At 53.9% G+C, this 25661-nt stretch overlaps 2 protein-coding genes across 2 annotated transcripts in view; one reads left to right on the plus strand and one right to left on the minus strand.

The window, feature by feature from the left end:
- Positions 1–2338: 2338 nt before the first annotated feature.
- On the plus strand, positions 2339–14158 carry FAM151A (family with sequence similarity 151 member A). The gene is made up of 7 exons (XM_028484974.2): positions 2339–3466; positions 8359–8511; positions 9500–9659; positions 11104–11328; positions 12080–12219; positions 12981–13124; positions 13485–14158. The coding sequence occupies exons 1-7, from the start codon at positions 3289–3291 to the stop codon at positions 14156–14158; spliced, it is 1674 nt and encodes a 557-aa protein (XP_028340775.1). The 5' UTR covers positions 2339–3288.
- A 145-nt stretch (positions 14159–14303) lies between these two features.
- The window catches only part of ACOT11 (acyl-CoA thioesterase 11), a 47284-nt gene continuing 35926 nt past the window's right edge, over positions 14304–25661 (minus strand). The window contains exons 8-16 of the mRNA XM_024119831.3: positions 24063–24182; positions 22166–22310; positions 20648–20707; positions 19755–19817; positions 19349–19432; positions 18183–18316; positions 16104–16235; positions 15355–15481; positions 14304–14470 (exon numbers count right to left, since the gene is read on the minus strand). Of these exons, the coding sequence (XP_023975599.2) occupies positions 14315–14470; positions 15355–15481; positions 16104–16235; positions 18183–18316; positions 19349–19432; positions 19755–19817; positions 20648–20707; positions 22166–22310; positions 24063–24182 (1021 nt within the window). The 3' untranslated portion in view covers positions 14304–14314. The remainder of the gene's footprint in view (positions 14471–15354; positions 15482–16103; positions 16236–18182; positions 18317–19348; positions 19433–19754; positions 19818–20647; positions 20708–22165; positions 22311–24062; positions 24183–25661) is intronic.

Consider the following 25661-nt stretch of genomic DNA (forward strand, 5'->3'; position numbering starts at 1 on the left):
CATTCTTTTTCCGAGGTCCTGGATCATCTTCACTATCATTATTCTGAATTCTTTTTCTGGAAGGTTGCCTATCTCCAGTTCATTTAGTTGTTTTTCTGGGGCTTTATCTTGTTCCTTCATCTGGTGCAAAGTCCTCTGCCCTTTCATCTTGTCTATCTTTCTGTGAATATGGTTTTTGTTCCACAGGCTGTAGTGGTTTTTCTGGGGCTTTATCTTGTTCCTTCATCTGGTGCAAAGTCCTCTGCCTTTTCATCTTGTCTATCTTTCTGTGAATATGGTTTTTGTTCCACAGGCTGCAGGATTTTAGTTCTTCTTGCTTCTGCTATCTGCCCTCTGGTGGATGAGGCTACCTAAGAGGCTTGCGCAAGTTTCCTGATGGGAGGGGCTGGTGGTGGGTAGAGCTGGGTGTTGCTCTGGTGGGCAGAGCTCAGTAAAACTTTAATCCGCTTGTCTGCTGATGGGTGGGGCTCGGTTCCCTCCCTGTTGGTTGTTTGGCCTGAGGCAACCCAACACAGGAGCCTACCCGGCTTTTTGGTGGGGCTAATGGTGGACTCCGGGAGGGCTCACGCCAAGGAGTACTTCCCAGAACTTCTGCTGCCAGTGTCCTTGTCCCCACTGTGAGCCACAGCCACACCTGCCTCTGCAGGAGACCCTCCAACACTAGCAGGTAGGTCTGGTTCAGTCTCCTATGGAGTCGCTGCTCCTTCCCCTGGGTCCCGTTGTGCACACTACTTTGTGGGTGCCCTCCAAGAGTGGAGTCTCTGTTTCCCCAAGTCCTGTTGAAGTCTTGCAATCAAATCCCACTAGCCTTCAAAGTCTGATTCTGTAGGAATTCCTCCGCCCGTTGCTGGACCCCCAGGTTGGGAAGCCTGACGTGGGGCTCAGAACCTTCACGCCAGTGGGTGGACTTCTGTGGAATAAGTGTTCTCCAGTTTGTGAGTCACCCACCCAGCGGTTATGGGATTTGATTTTATTGTGAATGCGCCCCTCCTACCATCTCATTGTGGCTTCTCCTTTGTCTTTGATGTGGGGTATCTTTTTTAGTGAGTTCCAGTTTCTTCCTATTGATGATTGTTCAGCAGTTAGTTGTGATTCCGGTGCTCTCACAAGAGGGAGTGAGCGCCCGTCCTTCTACTCTGCCATCTTCCCCCCTCCCCTCCAGGCTTATCACTTTCAAGCTCAGGTAGATAATCTATCTGGGATAGAAGAAAAATTCATATTCCACTGGCAGATCTAATCTGTCCTTGTCACCCACCCTTGCCTGACCTTTGTGACTCTCTGGGGCAGGGCAGAAAGAGGGAAGAACCATCTACATGTCTCCTTTTATGCGGGGGCAGAAAACCTCCAGGTCTTCAGGAAAGCAAAGTCAAGCTGGATCTAGATTCTTGGTCCCCCAACTCCCAGGCAGGGGCAGACAGGCAGCAAGTGGGGCTCAGTCTAACATCCTCTGCTGACTCTTAATGTGCTCAAAGGTCATTTTGAAGGTGGCAGGATTTTCTGCTTGACCCGTTAAGATCCTGGGAGAGAGAGGAGGAGGAGGAGGAGGGCGGGAAGGTAGGAGGGGCTTCGGGAGCTGTCTTCTGGGACATTTTCCTGGCCCGGCGGGGGAGAATTAGGTGCTGCTAAGGCTCCTGCCTCCCATCCGATCCTAGCTCTGAGAGCCTCAGGAGACTCTGCACGGCGAGGAGTGTGGGGCATTTCCCAGAGAGGGTCATCATGGCCTACAAGAAGGGGTGCTCGAAGTGGGCCCTTGTCAGCAGTGCCAGTGTGGCTCTGGTGTTCACCATCGGGATGATCCTGTACTTCTCGCTGCAGCAGGGCATCCTGCCAGGTAGGAGCCTCCCGGTCATGCCATCTGGTCGGCTTCCCCCATCCCTCACTGCTTGCCCCCAGAAGGTTCTGTCCCCATTGACAGCCCTGATGGCCTCCTCTCCCCTCCCTACCAAGACTCTCCTCCATCCACAGCTCTACCTGCCCCTCCCATCACCAACCCCACCAAGACTTGATTCCCAACAGACAGTCCCATTAACTTTCCCTTCCTTCTTTACCAGGCTTCAGTTACCTGAGGACCAACGAAACTTGGTCTTCAGCCCAGACCTCCTTCTGTGCCCCCAGATGAACATTCCTTCTTGCAGGGTCACGCAGGCATCTCAAATTCAGCTGACTGAGCTGAACTTTCCCTCTCCCCTCTGCGCCCTCTCCTGGTGAAGGGTCCTCCATACACACAGGGACCTGGGAGCAGCCTCCTCTCTTCCTCCTGCCTCATGCCTGTATCTTCAGTCCTGTGCCTCGAGGCTCTTCTTTCCCATCCTCTACCCTCCATCCCTGCCCACCATGACCTCTCAAGCCTCTGTCTCCTGCTGGACCCCTGCAGCAGCCCTCCCCTCCACACACAGTCTCTGCTGCCAGCCTGCTCACACCAGCCCATGCTCGGTCTGCCACCAAGGAGATCTTTCCTTTTTTAAAAAAAATTTTATTTATTTATTTATTTTTGGCTGTGTTGGGTCTTCATTGCTACGCGCGGGCTGTCTCTAGCTGTGGCGAACAGGGGTTACTCTTCGTTTCAGTGTATGGGCTTTTCGTTGCAGTGTATGGGCTTCTCACGGCAGTGGCTTCCCTTGTTGCGGAGCACAGGCTGTAGGCACACAGGCTTCAGCAGTTGCAGCACGTGGGCTCAGCAGTTGCGGCACGTGGCTCAGCAGTTGTGGCACACGGGCTTTGTTGCTCTGTGGCATGTGGGATCTCCCCGGACCAGGGCTCGAACCCGTGTCCCCTGCACTGGCAGGCAGATTCTTAACCACTATGTAAGGAGATCTTTCTAAACATAAACCTAGTTTGCTGTCTCCAGCACACACCCAACTCCTTTGCTGGCGCCCAAAGCCATTTACAACTGGATCATAGCCCTCTTCCAATCTTGCCCTATTCCATTTCTCTGTATTCTGTACCAGGCCAATGGCCACTCCTTTAGGCAACCATATATTTCCTATGGTCAAACCTTTGCTTATACTGTTCTCTCTGTCTGAAATAACCTAGTCCCCTATTTTGGTCAAATTTTCACACCCATCCTTCTAGGTCTGCCTTAAATGTTCCCTTATCAGTGAACTTCCCGACATCCACAGGCTGGTTCAGAGCATCATTGTGCTCAGGAGCCCACGTATTTCTCTCTCTCCCAGCACTGATGAATCTGGGGTCCACTGTCTCTGCTAGATGGTGTGCTAGACACTCCCCGGGGCCCAAGGAGGGTTAGTAGGAAGTACGGATGAGGGTCTTGGTCTGGGGCAAGTACTGATGCTGACAGTTCCCTTCGCCTCGATTCCAGGCTGTGAACAGGATGCTGCCTGCCGCTCCGACGCGGACATGCTGGACTACCTGCTGAGCCTGGGTCAGATCAGCCAACACGACGGCCTGCTGGTCACCTGGTACCATGCTGCCAACAGCCAGAAGGAGATGAGGGCTGCCCTCAGCAGTAAGTCCAGTTGCCAGGACTGAGGCAGGCCGGGGCAGAGGTGGAGGCAATGGAGGGAGAGCGGAGGTGGGGCTAAGACAGCACTACCTATGAGGTGGCATTAGGATGGGTATCGCCGCGTTCTTGCCATCCCCCGCTTGAGAAAGTGGAGGCTCAGGGGTTAAGTGACTGGCTCAGGTTGTGCAGAGATGTCTGGTTCCAAGGTCCCATCCTGCCCTTCCTCCCAGGCCTTGTCAGGAGACTGCTTCCCTGCTAAGGAGGCCTTTGTCCTCAAAGTCTAAAGAGCCAGAAGATGTTTGAGTGCCAGCGCTACCAAAAGGGAGCTGTGGAAGCCTGAGCAAATTGTGTAACTCCTGAGCCTCTGATTCAGAATGATTACGGCAGCCAGTCGCCAAGCACTCCCTGTGGGGACACACACTCACATTCCACGTGGGTCTCCTGGGACTACAAACAGCCTGTTTTGTGGGTGCCATTCGACAGAAGAAAAATGGAGGCTCAGAAAAGTTAGGTGACTTACCTAACTTTACACTAAGGTCACACTGTTTGAAAGTGGCTAAGCCAGCATTGGAGCACCCAGTGGTCAGCTCCCACGCTCTAAACCACTGCATTATGCCTGGCCCAGTTCAAAAGGGAAGATCACTCTTCCAGGACTATGGGGAAGCTCATTAGATCATGTTCATGTATGTGCTTGTAAACTCTAAAGCAGTGACTATTCAAGATAAAAGGAAGGGTCCCCAAATTTGAGCATGCTTCAGAAAACACATTGCTAGCCCCACCCCTGGAGTTTCAGATTCACTGGTTCTGGGGTGGGGCCTGAGAATCTGCATTTCTAATAAGTTCCCAGGTGACATTGATGTTGCTGGCCCCAGGATCACACTTTGAGAACCACTGCTCAACCAAAATCCCTCAGTTTTAGGAAAGTGAGATCCAGAGGGTCTTGTCCAAGGTCACACAGTAGGTCTGAAGCAGAGCAAGACCTAGGCGCCAGGCCTCTGGCTCTTACTCCTGCAGAGTCACCAGCAGAGAGCCTGGGAATGAGCATCTGGGAAAGGTTTGCTGAATGAATGAATGAGTCCTTAGGGAGACTTCCTGGAGGAGGCAGGCCTGGCGGTCAGCAGAAGAGAGGCCGTCACAGGCTGGGTGGAGCCAGTTTGCTGCTGCTTCAGGATCAGGAGGCTGATCACCAGACTTGGGTGATAAGAGGCCAGAGAACTCCCTGGCAAGAGGGAGGGCTCTTATCTGGCAGATAAAGCCTGAGGGAAAGCAAAGAGGATCTGCCAGCCCCAGGCTCATCCCAGGTCAGCCCTGGGGCAGCAGGTAAGGGATCAGGCCCCACCAAGGTGGGACCTTGGCCAAGAAGAAAGCTAAGGGCCCCAACCAGGCAGTGCCCAACAGCATGGAGCGTGCAGAGGCACCCCTTAGCATAGCTGCAGGGGTGCGGAGGACCCCAGGCCCAGTTTTCTCCCTGAGGGTCCTGCTAGGTCCCTGGGGTAGGTCTCTGGGAGGAGAGTGGCTCCACAACTGAGGTGGGCACCCTCGGGGGGAGCCAATGGTAGGCCAGGGTTAGGCCGGTGAAGTCACCTTGAACGTGACTGGACACCCATGTGGAGGGGAGGGGCCACAGCAAAGGCCTAGGAGGCAGACAGACTGGGTTCAAATTCTTTTTATCATTTACCAGAGGAGTGATTTGGGACAGTTTTTCCCTCTGCAAAATGTGGGCTGGTAGGGTGACCATATCATTTATCATCCAAACCAGGGCACTTTTGATAGTGAAAGAGGTCATTATTAATAATTATGCTGAAACAACAGGAATACACCGGACGATCTCAGGCAAATGGGGACATGTGCTCACCCTAGTTAAGTGAGCTACTCCACGTAAATGATAATTAATACTTAGTGAATGCCTAACAAAGGATATTTAATTATTTACTTCTAGTAAACGAGGGGACAGGAAGCACAGAGAGGTCCAGTAACCTGCCCAAGGTCACACAGCTTGCAAGTGTTAGAGCTGGAAGCTAGCAGCCTTGGGTTCAGGATCTGCACACTCAGCCGCAGCGCTCTCCTGCCAGATGTGATGCATAGAGCTCCTGGCATGCGGGGGAGGGGAAGGAGGGTCTGGTAACTTCCTGTGGGCTCCCTCTGGAGAGCATCACTCTTTCCCACCTGACTGTGCCCCTGAGGACCAGGACTCCTACTGTGGCTGCAGAAACCTGATCCTTTCCTCATCTCCTGTTCCTTCACACCCCCAACCAAGCAAGTTGGCCCCCCAGATTCAGCATCTGGAAGGCACACAACAGGTGTAAATGACAAGGGAGAAGACTTCGGGAGGAAGCTGGATCCAGGTGGCGATCGCAAGGAGGCAGGTTAGGTCCATCAGTCTTTAGTCCACTTCGCTGAGCGTTTGCTGGGCCCCTACACTGCACCCAGCTCAGGAGGAGGTTTAGAAATGAGTGAGATGTGGCCCTGCGTTCAAGGGGCTTACAGCGTCCCAAGGAAGGCAGCTAGTGAAAGTCAAGCAAGGCAGCAGCATCGGAGGTTCACCGGGACTCAGAGACCTGCGTTCCAGCCCTGGATCCCTCCCAGCGTGCCCCCACCCACCCCAGACCGGAACTGGCTCCCATTAGATGGGGAAGGAGACCCCTCAGTATCCATCCTCTTGAACTACCCTCGTATCTGCCCAGCTGCCCCCCTCAGGACTGGCTTCTCTGGGCCTTGATGGGCCCCAAACCCTTTGGACCCCTCTCTTTGCATTCCCAGGTAACCGAAAGTTAAGAAAAGAAAGTGCTTTGTGTTCAAGCCATAAAAATAAAGGCTACCTTCATATAGCCCTTCACAGTTTACAACGTGCCCATGTCCTGTAGTCACAGCCCAGGGAGGCTCATCCCCATCTTGCCAGTGAGGACTCCAGCGAGTCCAGAGCTCTGGGCAGGAGGTATAATATGAGGATGAAATGGGACAATGCAAAGTGCCTGGCTCAGTGCTGGGCACAGCCTGGCACTCAGCTTCCTCCCCCTCCTGGAAATCCAGACACCTAGATTTTAAAGAAATCTGCAAAAATTCTCTGCGACTTTGGGCAAGCTCTATCACCTTTCTGAACCTGCACTGGTTGATCTTAACTTTTCTATCACCCATTCATTCAGTCTTTCATCATCCAACAAACATTTTTGAAGCTCCTTTTTTAGGCCTAGTACTGTCTTGGCACTGGAAATCCAAGTGACGGGCAACACAGACCTGGACCCTGCTCCCTGACACTTACACTCAGGAAAGCTGGTGCTAAATGAGTAATTACAGGGGGGCTGAGCACTCAGAGGAGAAGCTGGCAACCTAACTTAGACTGGATGTGTGGTTTAGGGATGGCCTCCTTGATATTTTAAGCCAACACCCATGGATGAGCTGGAGGTGGCCTAGTAAAGCTGCGGAGGAGGGAAGTGTTGCCAAGACAACAGCCATGTGTAAGAGCCCAGAGAAGGGAAGACAAGATATTTGAGCATCGATACTCAAAGTGTGGGCCACGGACCAGCAGCATGGGCATCACGGGGGAGATGGTTAGACATCTTGGGCCCCACCCCAGACCTACTGAGCAGAACTTGCATTTTAACAGTTCCTGGGTGATTTGTGTGCACATTAATGTTGGAGAAACAGGAGTGGCTGGAAGCTAGAGATTGAGGGAGAGAGGGACTCGAGATGAGATGGGAAAGTTTGCCAGGCCTGGTCATGCAGGACCTCACAGACTGTGGTAAGGCATTTAGCTTGGACTCTTAGGACAACGGGCAGGGACGTTTTTGATTTTTTAACAGAAGTGACACGATCAGGTACGTGTTTGGAATACTCACTCTAGTGGCCGTGTGCAGAATGGACTTGGAGGGGAGCAGAGCTCAAGTCACGAGGCTGCGAGTGTCAAACACAAGAGGCCCTCTGATGCCAACTGTCTGTGATGGGGCAGGAGCTGAGAGCGACCCCGCCTGCCCTCCACTCCATTCCTTAGACAGAGACCCTGGCCGGCTATTCTGGCCTGCTTCTCACTGAAAGGCCTCAGCTCCCTCCTGGACTGAACTTTCAGAGCAGGCGTCACACAGCCACCTGATGGAGTTAACTGTGTGCATTTAAAAGATGAAAATAACGATGCTCAGGGCTGTAAGTGTGCCGGAGATGGGCCAGCTTACGTATTTCTGGCAGGAACATGAGTCAGAAGAATTTTTCTAGACAGTAATTTGTTAGTATGGGCCTTAAAAACACCCCGCATGGCCCTGACTCAAATTCCTTGTCAGGGTAAAAAATAATCAGAAAATCAGAATAAAACATGCATCATTATTTGTTAGTAGCAAAAATTTAGAAACTACTAGGATGTCTCAGGAGTGGGAGAGTGCCCTCAATCAGGGTTTTTGCAGCCTTTTTTTTTTTTTTAATGAAACATAGAAAAGATTGTAAAAAATGTCACTATTGAAAGAAAAAGATTAAAATTATAAATGCAGAGTATTCCCAACTGTGTAAAAACTATACATAGGTAAAAGTGGAAGAAAATACATCAAAAAGTGAACTATGATGGAAATGCTTTCCTCAAGTCAGGATAAAAAATAATCAGAAAATCAGAATAAAATATGCATCATTATTTGTTAGTAGCAAAAATTTAGAAATGTGGGCGAATATTTCTCTTTCTGCTTTTCTGTATTTTCCAAATGTTCTATAATAAATGTGTAATACTTTGATGTTGAGAAAAATTGCTTTAAAAAAGGAAATGATCTGGGAATTCCCTGGCGGTCCAGTGGTTAGGACACAGCCCTCACTGCCAGGGCCCAGGTTCAATCCCCCGTCAGGGAACTAGGATCCCACAAGTTGTGCAGCAAAAAAAAAAAAAAGGAACCAATCAAGATGGAGTTTGTCCTCTTGCACAGGTGACGCTGTGGCCCTGGAGGCAGACGTCACGGTAGAAGGGCTCGGCACAGTCAACGAGACAGGGGTCCCCATCATGGCTCACCCCCCAGCCACCTACAGTGACAACACCCTACAGCAGTGGCTGGAGGCCGTGCTGGCCTCTTCCCAGAAGGGTAAGGACCTCTCTCAGCCCCTCCCCAGCTGCCCAGCCCTCTGGTCCTCAGGCCGCATGTGCAGGGGTCCTTCCACTAGGAAGCTAGTCCAGCGCTCGTCAGGAGTTGCTCGTTGCCTTGGCTTTGCAGCCCACCGCTCTAGAGGCCTGGGCTCGGGGAAGATCAGGGAGATGATGGATGAAAAAGTGCAGGGTAAGCTGCAAAGGGCCAAACATGTTTGGGCCCTGAATCCGTGGAACTGGATACAACATGCTCAAAAGCCAAATTCCACCTTCCCCTCCCATGTCTCTTTGCCAGTTATAGTCAGAATCCAGGCATCACCCTAATGTCTCTCCCTCATCCCCCACATCTGCTCAGCTGCTGCACCTGCCAATTCTAACCCTGAACCCTACCCCCTGATCCAGTCCCAGTCACATCATCTTTCCCCTGGAACTCCTTCCTCACTGGCTTCCTGCTTCCAAACTCAGCCCCTACCTGAGTGAGCTTTCCAAAATGCCAATTGTCATGTCACTCCCCTGCTTTAACCCTCCATGGCTCCCATTGTCCTCAGGACAAAGTGTGATCTCCTTGGCCTGTCTTTCAACATCCTGCTCTAACTTCTCAGCCTCATCTCCTGCTGTTCAGGCTCAGGTGGCTTAGGACCCTCTGAGCCTGCCTGTCCAAGAATCACAGTCCCTTTTCATCCGATGCTTGACAACCCCTAAACCAGCCCCAAGTCCCAAGCCCTTACCCGTCATCTGCTTCTTCCCCTTGGTGATGGGAGACAGGAGCTCATTCCTACAGAGGCAAGTCCTTTCTCTCCAGGTTAGCTCTGCCTGTTTGAAAGCCCTTCTTCACACCCAGCGAGAATCTGGTCCCTGTCTTCCCTCCCTGACCCCAACACACATACCATACCTGCTCTCTCTGTCCCAGGAAGTCATGTCTTCTGTTTCTTTCTTCCTTGAGCACGAGGGACCAGTTCCCCAAGCCCTTGGCCCTCTCCCCACAGGCATCAAACTAGACTTCAAGAGCATCAAGGCCGTGGGCCCCTCCCTGGACCTCCTGCGGCGGCTGACCGAGGAGGGGAGAGTTCGGAGGCCTGTGTGGATCAATGCCGACATCCTGAGGGGCCCCAACATGGCCATCCCGATAGAAGTCAATGCTACACAGTGAGTGTCCGCCTCTCTGCCCCAGCTGTGTCCAATCCTCTTCCGTCAACAGCTGGCACAGGAGGCGCTCAGGGGACCTTTGCTGAGTTTGCTTCCAGCCACACCATGTAGTCTGACCTCTGAGCCTTCACACGTGCTATTCCCTCTGCCTTGAATGCCTTTCCCCCATTTCCTGATGAACCTTTGCCCAGTCATTACCTGTCCCAGCAGCTTCCCTGACATCCAAGGCCGCTGAGGGCCTTCACTCACACTTTCTCCCAACAGTCCTGATTTCGCTGGACTATCACTGTCGGATTACAGGTTTGCCACCCTTACTACACTGTTTATTCCTGGACGGCAAGCAGGGCCTAGTCCAGTGACAAGGGCAACACTTGGCCTGCTAGAAAAGTCTAAAGCACTGACTCCTTCCCTAGCCCCCCATGAAATCCCAGCACTACCACCAACCGCCCTCACGTAACACCAGCTGCATGGTGTGCTCCAGTTTACAAAGGGCCACTTAAAAGGAGAGCATATATCTGAGTTGATCTTCACATAGCAATGCCAGGTTAGGAGCATTTTTTCTCACCATTTTGCAGATGAGAAAGCTGACAATAATTGAGGCACAATCTGTTGAATGTTTATTATGTGTCACAGGCACTGTTTAAGTACTCTAGTTGTAGAATACCACTTAACTCTTACTTGAGAATGAGGTAGGTAATATTATTTTCATTTTATTAATACAGGAAATATCTCACTGAAGTTAAATGACTTGCCTAAATCTAGTAATTGGCAGAGTAAAGATTCAAAACCAGGCCTGTCTGACTCTAACCTCCATGCTCTTTACCGTCCATCCATCCATTCTCCCATCTTTCCAGCCAGTCAGCCAACAATCCATCCGTCCAATATTTATCATGATTATCAAACTGAGGTGCATTTGGAAAGCAGCAGTTTGAAAATGTAGTCAGTGGCCCAAGATAAATAATGGTTCACCTTCTTGGAGTGAAGAAAATTACTCAATAATCTGGGGAGAGGGAGAGGGTAACATTATTTGCCTATTAAAATTCGCATCAAGGCAAAATTTGAATGAAATTTTTAAATAAAATATGAAAGTTCAGAGACTCCACAGCTGGGAGAACCCACATCCCACACCTGGGGCTTTAGATTGCATCCCCCCGTCCAGGTGGGTATGTTTACGAAGGCCTGTCCTGCCTGAAAGGATGCCATCTTTGAGAATCAAAGGGGCCGGGTGAGCTGCCCAAGGTCACAGAATCAGGACCCAAACCCAGACCTCCCCGGCACCAAAGTCCATGCCCTACTGTGGGACTTTCAGCAAGGCATTTCTGTTCTTTAGGACTGTGCCCTTATATCATAGATGCAAGAGATCCTGCCTCTTCTTAGCACTGTGATGGGAACCCGGGAGATGAGGAAGGGCCTCTAAAAGACCAGCGTCTCTGATTCTCTGCAGGTTCCTGGCCTTGGTCCAGGAGAAGTATTCTAAGGCAACCCTGTCTCCAGGCTGGACCACCCTCTACCTGCCCCTGTTCCCAAACGGGACGTATACCCGAGCCATGGTAGAGAAGATGCAGGGGCTGGTGGAAGGACTGCCACAGAAGGTCACCTTCCCTGTGCGGGCTGTCATGGTGCGGGCCGCCTGGCCCCACTTCAGCTGGCTCCTGGGCCAATCTGAGAGGTGAGGACTCCCAGGCCCCTGCCACAGCTCCCACTCTCTCCAAGCCCGCTCCCAGGCACTGATGCCCCCGGAAGATCCCAGAGGCTCATGGCTAGAAGGGTCTTATTGATCATCTGGTCCAACCTCTGCTGGTGCTCACATGCTCTACAATGTCCCTGCTTTCTGCTTGTATGCCTCCGGTAATGGGGAGCTCACTATCATCTGAGGCAGCCTGTCCATTGGCAGACAACTCTCTGCCCGTTGGAAAGTGTCTACACTGAGACACAATTTGCCTCCCACAGCTTTCTCCCACGGAAGCCAGCTGTTCCCTGGGGCTGCACAGATTGCACCTACAGCCTCTGCCCCAAGATAGCTCTGTAGGGACTGAGGAAGCCCCATCCCCACCCCTGTACTCTGTCCCCAGCTGCCCAGCACCACCTTCCTCAGCCTCTCCCCACTGGAGGCCGCCCCCTTCCCCTCTTCATACCTGACCTCTAGCCCCACCCCCTGTGCCCGTCTCTTCTGTCCTTGTCTCCTTCGTAAGACAGGACCCAGAAATAGACACTCCAAGTGAGGAGGCAGGGTAGTCCATCTCCCCAGCTCCTCAGCCTCTACTCTCAGTCATCGTTCCCGAGGCCTCTGTGGCTTCTTCTGCCCCCAGGAAGCAGGGTAGTGTTCCTCACCACCCAGCTTGGGTCCAGCTCTGAGCACAGGAGTGGGGCTGAGGGCTGCTGGGCCCAGGCAGGCCCTGAACTGGCTCTCTGGACCCCAGGTACAGCCTGACGCTGTGGCAGGCCACCTCGGACCCCGTGTCGGTAGACGATCTCCTCTACGTCCGGGACAACACCGCCACCCACCAGGTCTACTATGACCTCTTCGAGCCTCTCCTGTCGCAGTTCAAGCAGCTCGCCAGTAGGGAGGGGTCTGGGCAGCGTGGGAAAGGGTGGTGGGGCCGGATTCTGCACAGGGCAGCACTTGGTAGACGCGGCAGCAGAGTTAGGTGGGATGGGGCACTGGAAGGGGAAAATCCTAGGAGGGATAGGAGGAAGGAATCGTTCTAAGCATCAGTTGTATGCCAGACCCCAGTACGGTATGCTAAGCTTTATAGATCTGTGAAGCAGGGATTCCATTTTACAGATAGGGAAACTGAGATTCACAACAGTTAGGTAATTTATACAAAGTCATTCAGCTTGAACGTGGCACAGCTCCTACTGGAACCAGCAAATTCCAAATCCCATATGCTTCCCCTTGCAATACAGTTCCTCGAAGGTTTACTCTAGCATTTCAGAGAATGGCCCCTCCACTGTACCTGCTAATCAGTGATGCAGACACTACCTTGTCCAAACACCTCACTCCCCTGACTCCAAACCTAGGAGAGCCTGCAGTTAGGCCATCTCAAAGGGGACCCATCAGACCTAACATTCCTGCCTTGGGAGCCATCTTGGTGAGGGGGAGGAAATACCAGCTTTGGGGCCACACGGACCTGGCTCCATCAGGTTCCAATCCCAGCAACCCTGCCTACTGGCTGTAGGACCTTGGGCAAATCACCTGTAATCTATAAAACAGGGAATTACAGCTGCCGGGAAGCTTGCTGTGAGACTTAGAGAGGATGCACGGCGCACAGAAGGGCTCTGTGACCAGCGGCCTCTTCATCCTGGCAATTTGCCCCACAGTGAACGCCTCACGGAAGCAAAGCTACTACACGGGAGGCAGCCTGATCCCCCTTCTCCAACTCCCTGGGGATGAGGGTCTGAGCGTGGAGTGGCTGGTGCCTGACATCCAGGGCAACAGGAGCACAGCAACAGTGCGACTCCCAGGTAAGGTCCACCTGCAGCCCCTGTGCTCCTAGCTCAACCACGAGAGTTTCCTACACTTGGGGAAGCTGCCTCAGATCTCCGTTACCATAGCAACACGGCTGCAAGGTAGGGAGTACAGTGCTGTCAAAAGTGCGGGGCTCCGGGCCTTCAGCACCTGTGAGCCCTCAGTCACATCACGCTGCAAGAGAGGCGGGCATGGGCCCCAGGGCTGAGCCGCAGGCAAGGGCCCAGCCGAGCTAGCAACTCATTGAATCATTCTGACGAGTCCCGGGCACATTCATAAAGCAGCCTTCCCACCTGGAACTCAGATCTGATCGACAGATCCCATTACCCCGCTGCTGCCTCCATTGCCTCTTCCAGACAGAGAAGGCATGATCCTGCTGAAAGTTGGCCTCCAGGAGCCTGCAGCTGGGGACCCCGTGCCCATCGTACGTGCCCCAGATGGCCGTGCCCTGACACTGGAGTTCTGCCTGCTGCAGCTGGCCACGCACCCGGGACGCTGGGGCATCCATGTGCACATAGCAGAGCCCACAGCCCTCCGGCCATCCCTGGCCACACTGGCTACCCTCTCCACCCTTGGCCACCTGCCTAGGCCTGTGTGGGTCGGGGCCACAGTCTCCCACGGGAGTTTTGTGGTCCCTGGCTACGTGACTGGCAGGGAGTTGCTTACAGCCGTGGCCGAGGTTTTCCCCCATGTGACGGTGGCACCAGGCTGGCCCGAGGAAGTGCTGAGCAGTGGCTACGGGGAACAGCTGCTCACAGATATGCTGGAGCTGTGCCAGGGCCTCTGGCAACCCGTGTCCTTCCAGTTGCAGGCTGGGCCGCTGGGCCAGAGCACGGCTGGAGTCGTGGCCAGGCTGTTGGCAGCCTCTCCCCGGGCCACTGTCACAGTGGAACACAGCCCTGGCTGGGGCAGCTATGCATCTGTGCGGGCAGTGCTGCTGGCAGCCAGGGCAGTGGAGAGGACCCGAGTCTACTACAGGCTACCCCAGCGTTCCTACCAAGACTTGCTGGCGGATGTTGGCAGAAAGTGACCACCCAGGGGTGCTGGGCTGGTGGACCCCCGGGTCCAGGCTTCCCACTGGGGTGGCAGGAAGGAATAAATGCCTCTGCCTTCCTCAGTGCACTGCGTGTGCGTCCTCAGGGCAGGATGGAGTGGGAGATGGGCGTGAGGTGGCCACTGAAGATGCCTAGAGGGTCTGGAGGCTGGGGGCCAGATCGTTCCGGTTGTCCAAGAGGAACTGCTCACAAGCCTTGAAGGTGGTGTAGAACTCAGAGGAGAGGCCAGTCACATTGGTGGTCACGTAATTGAGAAAGCCTGGGGTGGCCTGGTTATAGTAGGACACCTGCAGGATGGGAAGCCACACTCAGGGAGGCTGGGCCGCGGGAAGGGTGGGAGCTGAGAGGACATGAGGCACGCGGGAGGCAGCCTTGTCACCTGCTAGGAAGGCAGCAAATACCAGCCAGCACCTGGGGCCTTAGAAGACTGCGTGACTGGCGGGTGTGACCTCCTCCAGCTGGTCTCCCCCGACCCCTCACCCCCACCCCGGGTGCTGACAACCCTGGCTTCCCTCTGTCACCACACACTGCTGTCATCACGTGTCTCCCCTGTCAGCCGGGAGGCCCTGGAGGACCGGAGCTGGGTCTCCAGAGCCCAGCACGGAATCCCTTTTAAATAAAGGTGCTCTAGGGCCGTACGCAAGTTAGAATAAGCCCAAGGACTGCCCTGAGGAGCTCGTCAGTTTAGATGTGCTAAGTTAGCTAGCACTGTCCAGGTCCCTACCTGGGGGGAGTCTCAGAGCCACTGTGAGCTGAGGAAGGGGCAATGGGCACCCCCCAGCCACTCTCAGCCTTCTCCCCTACGCTTCAGTTAACACTGACTGCCCTGCTGAGTCTTCTGGGCCCTGAGAGCCATATAAAGCCTTCCTAGACAATAAGTAAATGAGGAGATAGAATTTTAGATCAGAACCCAGGGCTTCTGCCCTCTGTGTCCAGTGCTTTTTCCAAGACCCTGCAGTGGCCTCGGACTTAGCACAGATTAGGTCTTAATGAAGGCTCATTTTCAGCCCCTGACACTCTTAGGCTCCCCTGAGCTGGAAGAGAGAGACTGCTGGCAGGCAGGGGAGCCTGGGTCTGGAACTGTCTGAGCTGGACACTGCTGAGTTCTGGACACAAGTGTGGCTTTGGGGTGAATCTGGGTGGGAGGGGGAAAGGAGACACCCAGCCTCACCTTGGTCAACTGGTCCCCCTCGTGCCAGAAGCAGAAGCCTGAGCAGATGGTCTCCCCACGCCTGTACTCCGAGGTCTCGAGGTGCGTGGGCAGCGTAACTGACCTCATCGCAATGACATAGGGGTCCCTGGAATGGAGGAAGTGTATGGAGGGGACACAGGAGAGGGTGAGGGCCTGGTTCCAGAGCCCTCCTCTGGCACTGACCCAGAGTCTGAGGCACACAGAGCCTGGCTCTGGGCCAAGCTGGAAAGAGGAGATGCCTGTGGGTTCGCAGCTCTGAACTCACCAGGAGCCAGCGTGACTGCACTGTGGACTTTCTGGAAAAGCCCCTCCACTGCAGACACTCAGCAAGCAGTGTTGCGCTTTGGGATTTTTGTGCTTCTTCTTTTTGTCTGTCTCTAGCAGAAGGGATGCCGACTCTCGGGCATCCCCAGCATGACACAGCTGACAGCCTCACCGCCCTTCAGCCAACACGGGCCTTCGGAGGCTGGAGGCCAAGGAGTTGGCCACGTGAGAACTGGCCTGTCTGTGGCCTGGGGTAAGGCGCCCTCACTACCCCAGGGACAGAGACCACCTCGCTTTAGAGCATGAGTGACTAGAGGGGCCATACATCCCCATGTCCTCCATTCTACCCACAGTAAGACCACTGCGGCCAGTAGGAAGCAGAGGGCTGACTCTAGGCTGATGTCCCCTCCCCGGGGAGGAAGACGAGCCCTGCCCACCTCCCACCCCAGAAGGCAGGCACGCACCTGTTGTCACAAGGCTTCCGCCGAGAGGCCAGGATCACAAAATCCTGGGGCTTGGGGTCACCACCGAGGGCAGGGCTGACGATGTGGTAGATGGCATCATCCTCGTCCACCTGCTGCACTAGCTCCACGCTCCTGTACAAAACCCACGGGCGTCACACCAGCTCCTCGTGTGAGAGCAGGTCTGACCCAGGCCCTCCTGTGCTTCAGCTGCCCTGAGCAGATGCTTGGGGGATATTTCACCCACAACACTGCTCAGCAGGGACCACAGGAGGGCAGAAAAGGCTGGCAAGATAAACACACACACAGGCACACAGACACATACACAAGCAAATGAACACACACACCCGTGGGCACACGTGCACAGATACATAGATAGACACCCACCGATGCACACACAAAACTATGGGTGTCTGTCTATGTCTGTGCAGATGCACATACCCTACACAGATGTGTGATGATTTAGTAGGTGTACTGAATATTTAGTGAGTGCCCACTGTGTGCCAGACACTGTTCTAAGAGCATTATGGGTACTATCTCACTTAACCCCACATCAGCCCATGCAGTTGGTACTCTTAGTATCCCCATTTTATAGATGAGGGGGCTGAGACTCAGAGAAATAACTCACCTCCGGCCACAGAGCCAATAAGGAGGCAGGTGTGGGACGTGCTTGGGCTGTTGGGCGCCAGAGCTGTGCCCCTCGGGTCCGGGCACACTGCACGCATGTGCCCAGGTAGACACACGTAGGCTTACACCAACACACGCACACACACAAGGACATCCACGCAGAGACACACACAACCATGTCCAGACCCGCCACCTTTTCCCTGCTCTCCCGCCCACCCTGGAAGCTGCCTCAGGAACAGGGCAGCTGTGGGCAGGGTGGAGGAAAGCTGCTAGGGCCTCCCTTCCCCTCAGGACACACCCCCCAATCCCATCAAGCATCAAGATCTGATCGGGCCTTCAAGGCCCACACCAGCCCGCCTCCTCCAAGAAGCCTTCCTACCACACGCCCAACCCCTTCTCTCCAACATCCACCACCAAATCCCCTCCCAGGCTTCCAGGATGGCATGGCCAGCAGGCCTGGGGCCAACCTAGACCAGGGTTTTTTAAAGCAACTCAGCCCTTTTTGCAAAGAAACCTTAGGCAGAAAGCCTGTGTGTGAACAGCTATAAGCAGGCCTGCTTTGGTGAAGAGAGATGGGGAAAGGTAGGGGAAGGCCAATTTGTCAAATATCAACTCACCAAATGACCTGCTTACTGAATTTCCAAATACACAGATCCTCCTTATGGATACACTCAGGAATATAGGCTCCTCTTAATAAGCCATTGGAGAAATGATCAAAGAACGCCCAAAGGAGGGTGTTGGCATAACAGAAAATGACTTGAAAGGGATTTGAAAAAATACCAGTTTCAACTTTAACATTCCCATATTAAACACTGAAATTTTGGCTATTTTCCTAAGCAAAAACTTACATGGAGAGTCAATAAATTTGGGGAACAAATGCATTTATAGGAATAACATTTATATTCAGTAACTCACTACATTAAAAAATAACATTCATGTACATATCCATACAAAGAACTGGCAAACTTGGTAAATTCAGCAAATTGGCCGTTCTCTGAGTTACCCTGAGTCTGGGAGGGGTTCCCACCCACCCCCTCCACTTCCAGCTACCACCCCACGCAGTCCCTAAGCCCCCTCTGGGAAGGCAGAACTCCACAGAACACGCTTTGAAAATCACTGATCTATCCCTGGGTGCAAATCTACAACCCACGCCTCAAGTACCCATTTTAAGAGGAGGGAAACTGAGGCCCAGAAAAGACATAACTTGTCCATGGTCACACAGTTAGTTAGGCCAGGAACAAGACTTAAACCCAGGCCCCCGACTCCAATTCCAGGCTCACTCTCTTCCTTGAGGGCTTGGACTACCCTTGACTCTGACGCTCACCTAACACATAAGCAAGTGCCCCACCCCCATCCTCCCTGCTAAAGGCCGGCAGGGGCTGAGCACAGTGGGGGGACGGCTCAGGAGGAGACACCTGAGGGCCCACCTCTGCACCCCCACCCCGCTGCCCTCACCGGTAGTGCTTGTCCCATTCGGGCCTCCGACGGAGGTCTGAGAGCAGCAGGAAGGCCTGGGTGGTGTCCACGTGCACCAGCATCTCCATGTGGAAGGAGAGGAACTTGTCCTCCTCTAGGGTGTACAGGCGGACCTGCATGGGCCAGAGGGCAGCCTCGTTCCCGCGCCTCCTCCTCAGCCTATGCTGGGGACCGGGGCTGGAAGCTCAGGGCTGCCACTGATTGCTGTGTGACTGTGAACAAGCGACTCAACCTCTCTGAGCCTCGGTCGCATTCCCATGAAAATGGGAGATTCAGCACAAGTGGATAGGAAGGTGTCTGAAGGAGCAGTGACTGCATGCATAAGCACGGGATGGAATGGTACTCACTACGAAATGGAACAAACTCAAACAAGCACTCAACACGAGTGAATGCCTTGTGCCAAGAGAAAGAAGTCAGATTGAAAGGTTATATACTGTATGACTCCCGTATTGGACGTTCTCCAAATAGACAAAACTAAAGGGACAGAAAACTGATCCGTGGTTTCCTGAGGCTGGGGGTGGGAAGAGGCTTGACCACAATGGGGAAGGAGAGAAACTGGGGGGGATTATGGAAATGTTCTGTATCTTGATTATGGTAGTGATTCTGTAACTTTATGTGTTTTCCAAACTAGTAGAATTATACACTAAACAGGGGACATTTTACTACATGTAAATTATATCTCAATTTTTTCAATGTGGAAAAAATTTTTTAAAAGAAGATAAAGAAGCAGGGGCCGACACAACAACAGAATGAATCCTCAGAGCCAGGTGCCATCCAGCCCCCTAAAGTCACAGGCCAAAGTGGCAGAGCTCAAGTCCTCCCTCAGCCCGCGCTTGCCCCAGGCCCCCATCCCAGCAGCGCCTCACTGTAGAAGGAGCAGAGAGAGGGAGGACACAGTGGGGGAGGATGAAATGGGGGGCAAGAAGGTGGGTGGGCAGGAGAGGATCCGGAGTGGGGGATGCCCACTCCAGGCCCTGGGGGGGCAGGTTTGCTTCTATAACTGGGCTGGTTTCATGACCTCATCCAGCTCCTTTTAGGGAATCTCCCTTTGACTGGAGTGCTTTGAGAGGGTTTTTGTGTCTCACAGTCAGTCACCTCTGGTGGCTCCGAGGAGGAAGGAAAGCTGGGAGGGTGGGGTCAGCTACCTGGCTGATCTCTGAGGACAGCACCCAGTTGTCCCTGGCCACGAGCATCTTCAGGGAGGAGACGTTGTTGTAGCTCAGGTATACCTGGACAGAGCACACAGAGAAGCCTCAACTTCCACCTTCCTCGGGAGCTCCGTGCCGGGCTGCGCTGGGGCGGGGAGAGGAAACTGGACGTGAAGGAAGGAGCCCTTGGCTTTGGGAAAGGAGGCCGGGGCTTGGCAGATTCCTCCTCCTCTTGGGGCCCCAGCTCCCTCCTGCCAAGCAAGGGGACACTGGCTACCTGTGCCAGTCTTGCGGCAGCAGTATCCTGGCCCCTCCGAGCCTACCTCCAAACCCGCTCACAGGAGGGGAGGATCGGGGATCCCGACAAGCCTGAGAACGGTCCGCTCAGACCAGAAGGCCTCACCTGGTTGCTAGGGTCCCAGGGGACAGAGAGGGGCATCTCCGCCTGCTTACAGGACACGATGTACTTCCTGGGAGAGAGGAAAGAAAACAACCTTGTTCCCTTGGGAGCCCATCTCTTTACACAGACTTCACTGCTGGCTTACCGTGTGCCAGGCCCTGTGCTCAGCCCAGCGGCGTGGGAGAGACTCCTGTCTGGCCAGGGAGACTGGATGGGCACACAGAAAACAGCAGCTGAGGACATACACACTCAGAGGCGGGGACGGGCTGGGGGAAAGATGCAGACCCCCAACACCCTTGCTGAGCCACTTCACTCTGGCTAAAGCGACTTCACCCTTATGCCTCGGTGTTCTCAGCTGTAAAATGGGATCAGTGGTCACACCTGCCTCCTCATGGGGTCATCACAGGGAGAACAGTGCTTGGCATATGGTAAACCCTCCATATATGCACATTTTTCTTATTAACATCGGATGGTGAATCCTGGTGCGTTAACAGCCCTTTCAAGTTTGTAACGTGCTTTCACAGCAGAGTCATTCACACCTGGATTTGCTTCTTAAGCAATTGCATCTCCTCTCAGAGCCTTTCTTTCTTCATCTGCCAAACGGGCATCAGAGTCAATGGAAGGAACACAAGAAGTAAAACTGGCCACACCTGGCCAGGTTCAAATTCTCATTCCGCCCGTCATTCCTATCTGAGTGCCCGTGGCCACCTAATCCCTCAGTGTCCTCGCCTGTACAAGGGGCCAGTAAGACCACTGTGTCATGAGGCCAAGACCACAGGCTGCCTGGATGTAAAGGCCCAGCCCAGGGGCAGCACCGAAGAAACACAAGTTCCCAGGGCCAGGGAGCAGACAGGGAAGCCCTAGAGCCGTGTCCACTCCCACCGCCCGGCCCCCACTTTCCTGTCCAGGCGGATCTTCTTCCTGGCACTGGCCTCTCGGTACCGCCGCTCGCCATCCTGGGGAGAGGAGCAGAGACAGACAGTGGTGCAGGAGGGACAAACAGCTTGCCCCTGCCCCCATTACTGCCTGCCCCCTTCCCCAAAGGGCCCAAGGAGACCCTCCCTGCAGCCCTAAAGTGAAGTTCAGATCTCACTGGGGCAGCCTGCACAGGACAGTGCCCTGTCACTGAGCTCCAGCCCCAGCTTCCCCTGAGGCTCCCTGAGTGACTTTGGGAACACCACCTGCCCTCACTGTACTTGCTTCCTCCTCCGTAAAAGGGGATCCCCAAAGGGCACTTACAACGCTAAGAACCCACATTTATTGAGCACTTGCTATGGGCAGGCATGCTTCTGAAGTGTTTTCCAGGCAAAACTGCATCTAAGCAGTATGACAACCCTCTGAGGTTGGCACTAGTACTGTCCCCAATTATTTTATTTCATTTCATTTCATTTTATTATTTTAATTGCCTGCACCGTGCAGCTTGCGGGATCTCAGTTCCCCCACCAGGGACTGAACCTGGGCCACGGCAGTGAAAGCCCAGAATCCTAACCACTAGGCCACCAGGGAACTCCCAGTACTATCCCCATTTTACAGAGGAGGAAACTGAGGCACGGAAAGGCTAAGTGGCTCAGCCAAGGTCACAGGGCTAAGGAGTGGGGACAGGAACAGAACCCAGATGGCCTGACCCAGAGCCCACCCTCTGAACCACTACTTCTAACATCTCCCGACTCGTGAACATTAAGTGGCAAAGGCCTGAAAGGGCCTCGTGGACTGTCCACTGTCCCATCGCCTGCCAGGCTCTCTGCTCCTCCAGCCACCACCCATCTTGACTCCCCAACGCCCAGCTCTGGAGCGGGGGTCTTCACAGCCCATGCTCAGTCTTGTAAGGTGGGCAGGCTGGGTGGGTGACCTTCCTGGAGAGAAGGGGCAACCGCTCCAAGGTCACTCCCTGGCTCCCCAGAAGCAAGGCTGAGCCGGACTTGGAGGCACAAGGGAACATTGTTTAGAGCCAGCTTTGAACCCAGGTCCCTGACTCTCATTCCTACGCTTTTTGCTCCCCTGTCACCATGGTCAGAGCAGTCGCCACTTACTCAGCCCAGAGCAAGGTCAGTATCTCCCCAACAACCCTGCGAGGCAGGAACTGCAGATACACCCTCTTTACAGATGGGGAGTGAAAGCTCGCAGAGGGCACCTGCTAGAACGTGGCCAAGGTGGGGTTCCAACCCACCTCTGACCCCAAAGCCAGTGCTCTTACAGCTCTGCAGGCTCATGAATGCCTGTTAACACCCAGCACGTGGTCTGAGTTCTTCCAGGAAGCACAGGGTGCCTTCCTTGCACAAGGAGCATCCCTGGGGGCGGGTTATACCAGGGCACTCGGGGCTGGCTATGCCCCAGCAGAAGGACAGAGCTGGGTCCACTCCCCAGTCCTATCACCCTGGGCAGAGAGGGAGGGGGGCTGGTAGTGGGGCACTCACCCCAGGCTGGGGCCGAATCCAGGGTAGCATCTGAGGCTGGTTATCTGCATCCAGGACCACAAAGGTCATGAAGGCGCTGTTGATGTGCCGCCGCTGGGTCTCGGCCTCCTGGCGGTAGGCCTCCACACACACGCCCACCTCCATGCTGAGGGGAATGGAGGGCTGGTCTCAGCTGGATAGACCTTCCCGAGGCCACCCCCTCCCCAACACGCACGCACACATGCACAGATGCACACACGTACTCCTGCAGTTCCTCCCACAGCCCAGATCAGAGTCCGATGGGCAGGAAACCCAGAACTGTTCCCTTTCAACAATGTTTACAGAGTGCCCACTGCACCCCTGGCCCCATGCTTGTCACTGGGGTCACAGAAATGAATAAACCGGTCCAGTCTAGGTCCTCATGGGCTAACAGGGGATGGGGCAACAAACGTCTATATAAAATACGTCACGTAAGCTGCAAAGGGTGATGGAAAGACATAAGAAAGGGGGTGGAGGGCTTCCCTGGTGGCGCAGTGGTTGAGAATCTGCCTGCCAATGCAGGGGACACGGGTTCGAGCCCTGGTCTGGGAAGATCCCACATGCCGCGGAGCAACTAAGCCCGTGCGCCACAACTACTGAGCCTGTGCATCTGGAGCTTGTGCTCCGCAGCAAGAGAGACCGCGATAGTGAGAGGCCCGCGCACCGCGATGAAGAGTGGCCCCTGCTCTCCGCAACTAGAGGAAGCCGTTGCACAGAAACGAAGACCCAACACAGCCAAAAATAAATAAATAAATTAATTAATTAATTTAAAAAAAAAAAAAAAGAAAGGGGGTGGAGGGGCAGAGCCTAATTTGAGAAAATGTTCATCATACACCTATTCACCAGCACTCTAATAGCCGTAGCCATGCTCCTGACAGCTCAGTCGCTGCTGTTTCTGCATCTCCTACTGTCTTTATGAATTATAAAATAGCAGCCACCTCCATTCCCCCTCACTTAGGAAGGTCTATGATCCCAGAATGTGGACATTATGCAGATGGGAAAATCAAGACCTAGAACAGGGCACTAACTTGCCCAAGGTCACACAACAGTCAGGAAGAGAAGCTGCACTAGAAACCAGGCCTCACAGCTCCTAGTTCAGGGCTTTCCCCCTGCATGACAGTACAATGTGTGATAGTCAGACTGTGAATAGTAAAATAATAATAATAATTTTAAAAATAATAATAAGCAGCAGGAATGGCTGACCTTCACTGAACGTTTTCTCTGGCATTCTACCAGTAACCCCTCATTGAATCCTCACAACTATGAGGTAGTTGTGGTGAGCCCCATTTTACAAGTGAAAGAACTGAGACTCAGAGGGGTTAAGTAACTTGCCCAAAGTCACACAGCTGATAAGCCATGAACCAAATTTGAACCCAGGCAGCCTGGCTCCAGATCCCTCACTTTTAACAACTACGCTGTCGTTGAAAATGACCAAATCTTTGAAATCACCAAAAAAGCTTTCATGGGGGTATCAGAATTCATTGCAAAGGTAAGGGCTCTGGGAACTAACTGCTGTTTTAGGAAAAGGGTAGGAAAGGGTTTGATAAACAAGGGAACACTGGCAAGAGGTGGCCCTGTGACCTGAGCATCCACAGTGTGGCAGGACCAGAGACAGGAGCCAGGGAGAGAGACAGAGACACACCAAGCACACGGTGTGACCTGTGATGGCGGCAGGCACAGGGCTCGGGAGGCCAGAGAAGGAACATCAGAGCTGAATCTTGGTGATGGTAAAGGGACCCAGCAGCCAGGCACAGTTCAGATCTCATAGACCTCGTCTACAGGGGAAACGGTTCCTGCAGTTTTGCGGTAAGGTCCCTTCTCAGGTCAGGAAGAGCCCTCAACCCCAAGAGGCCCCATCTCACCCATCCCAGCCCCACACCTGTGCTTGAAAGCGTTGTTCACGATGGCCTTCAGCACCAGGCGGTCCCCAACCTGGGATGGGCCCCGGAAGTGGAACATCTCAATGGCCTTCAGCGTAGGGTGGGCACGGCACAGCCGGCTGGAAGAGGCGGGGGTCAGCGGGACAGGACAAATGCCTCCAGTGCTTCAGCCACTGGCTTGGGCCAGCCTTCTCCTGCTGCCCCCATCCCCAGACCCAGCCCAGAACCACATGTACCACCCTCTGGCCCACCCACTCCCACCCAACCCAGTGACAGCTCTGCCCAGAGGAAGAGAACTAAAGTCCAATATCACAGCTTAGAATACTGAGGTCTACGTGCGTAGCTGGAAAAAAAGCTGAATTTGAGGTGACATAGGAAAGGGCAGGGCTCGCGGTAAACCTTTTCCTTCTAACTTTTACACCCTGGCACCTGCTGTTCCTACTATCTGGAAGCCCTCCCCTTACCCAAAGCTACTCGTCATTCAAGGCCCAGGTGAAGTACTCCTCCTCCAGAAAGCCTTCCCTGACTATCCACACTCTGAGCCTCCTCTGAGATCTTATTACCCTCATAGCCTGGGCTGCCCCAAATAGCATTGCTTATGTACTGTGTCCACAGGTTAAACACAGAGGAGGGCCATTGGAGCTGGTCTCTAAAGGGTGAGGAAGAATTTGCCTGGCTGAGGAGACTGTGGGTTGGGGAGGGCACTCATGGCAGAGCCAACAGCCAGTACAAAGTCATGGAGGTATGAGAGTGTCAGTTAGTGAATGTCAGTTATCATAACTATAAAAAAAAGCCCCGACACTTGGAGCAGAACAAGACCCGGACAGGCACAGAGGTTATAGGAAAAGGAAGCAATTATTTCCGCCTCTAGGGAGAAGGGAACAGTGAAAGAGGCTTCATGGAGGAGATGGGCAGGATTTTAGCAGACAGAGAATACTGGAGTTGGCATGGTGGGAAGTCAGCCAGGAGTGAAGGCAGGGGATGGGAGCATGGAGGATTGGAAGGGGAAAGGCAAATGGCTTGATTTGCAAGAAGTGTTAAGATCCAGGAAGCAAGCAAGCAGGGCCAGGGCAAGGGGAGGCCCTGGTGCCAGCCAGGGGGGCTTGGCATTTCCCATGCCATGATGGGAACCACGGAAGGAATGGTGAGCTCACAGAAAATCATTCCTCTCTGGTTATCTGGGTCTGAAGTCCCCAGGTTACCTTGAAAGAACAGCCAAGCTTCTGAAGCCTTGAATGCCAGTACCAAGCTGGGGTTTCTCCCGCAGAGGGAGCTGGCCGAGGGAAGGAGGAGGAGAAAGGAGGGGAGGCACAGGCAGGGCACTGCCCTCACCTGGCTGCAATGGTGGCCACGTTCTCCATCCAGGCCATGATCTGGCCCCCGAAAGTATTGCCCTGGTGATTGGCGTGTGGGGGCAGGACCAGCTCCACACTCTCCACTCGAGTCTTCTCGGCTGGCACCATGCGGCTACAGTCTCTGCTCTCCAGATCTGACCAGAGAGGCGCAGAGCGAGGGAGGCGGGGAGGTGAAAAAGTTCCCAAGGGCAGACCCTCCCCACGGGCAGCCCAGGACCCCCATGCCCACCAGTCCACCCCACG

This window comes from Physeter macrocephalus, unplaced genomic scaffold (genome assembly GCF_002837175.3).
Source record: "Physeter macrocephalus isolate SW-GA unplaced genomic scaffold, ASM283717v5 random_346, whole genome shotgun sequence".
NCBI classification, from domain to species: domain Eukaryota; kingdom Metazoa; phylum Chordata; class Mammalia; order Artiodactyla; family Physeteridae; genus Physeter; species Physeter macrocephalus.

Coding starts and splice junctions, on each gene's coding strand:
- FAM151A (XM_028484974.2), top strand. CDS start 3,289: ATGCTGACAGTTCCCTTCGCCTCGATTCCAGGCTGTGAACAGGATGCT. Junction 8,512..9,499: donor GCTGGCCTCTTCCCAGAAGG/GTAAGGACCTCT, acceptor CTCTCCCCACAG/GCATCAAACTAGACTTCAAG. Junction 9,660..11,103: donor ATAGAAGTCAATGCTACACA/GTGAGTGTCCGC, acceptor GATTCTCTGCAG/GTTCCTGGCCTTGGTCCAGG.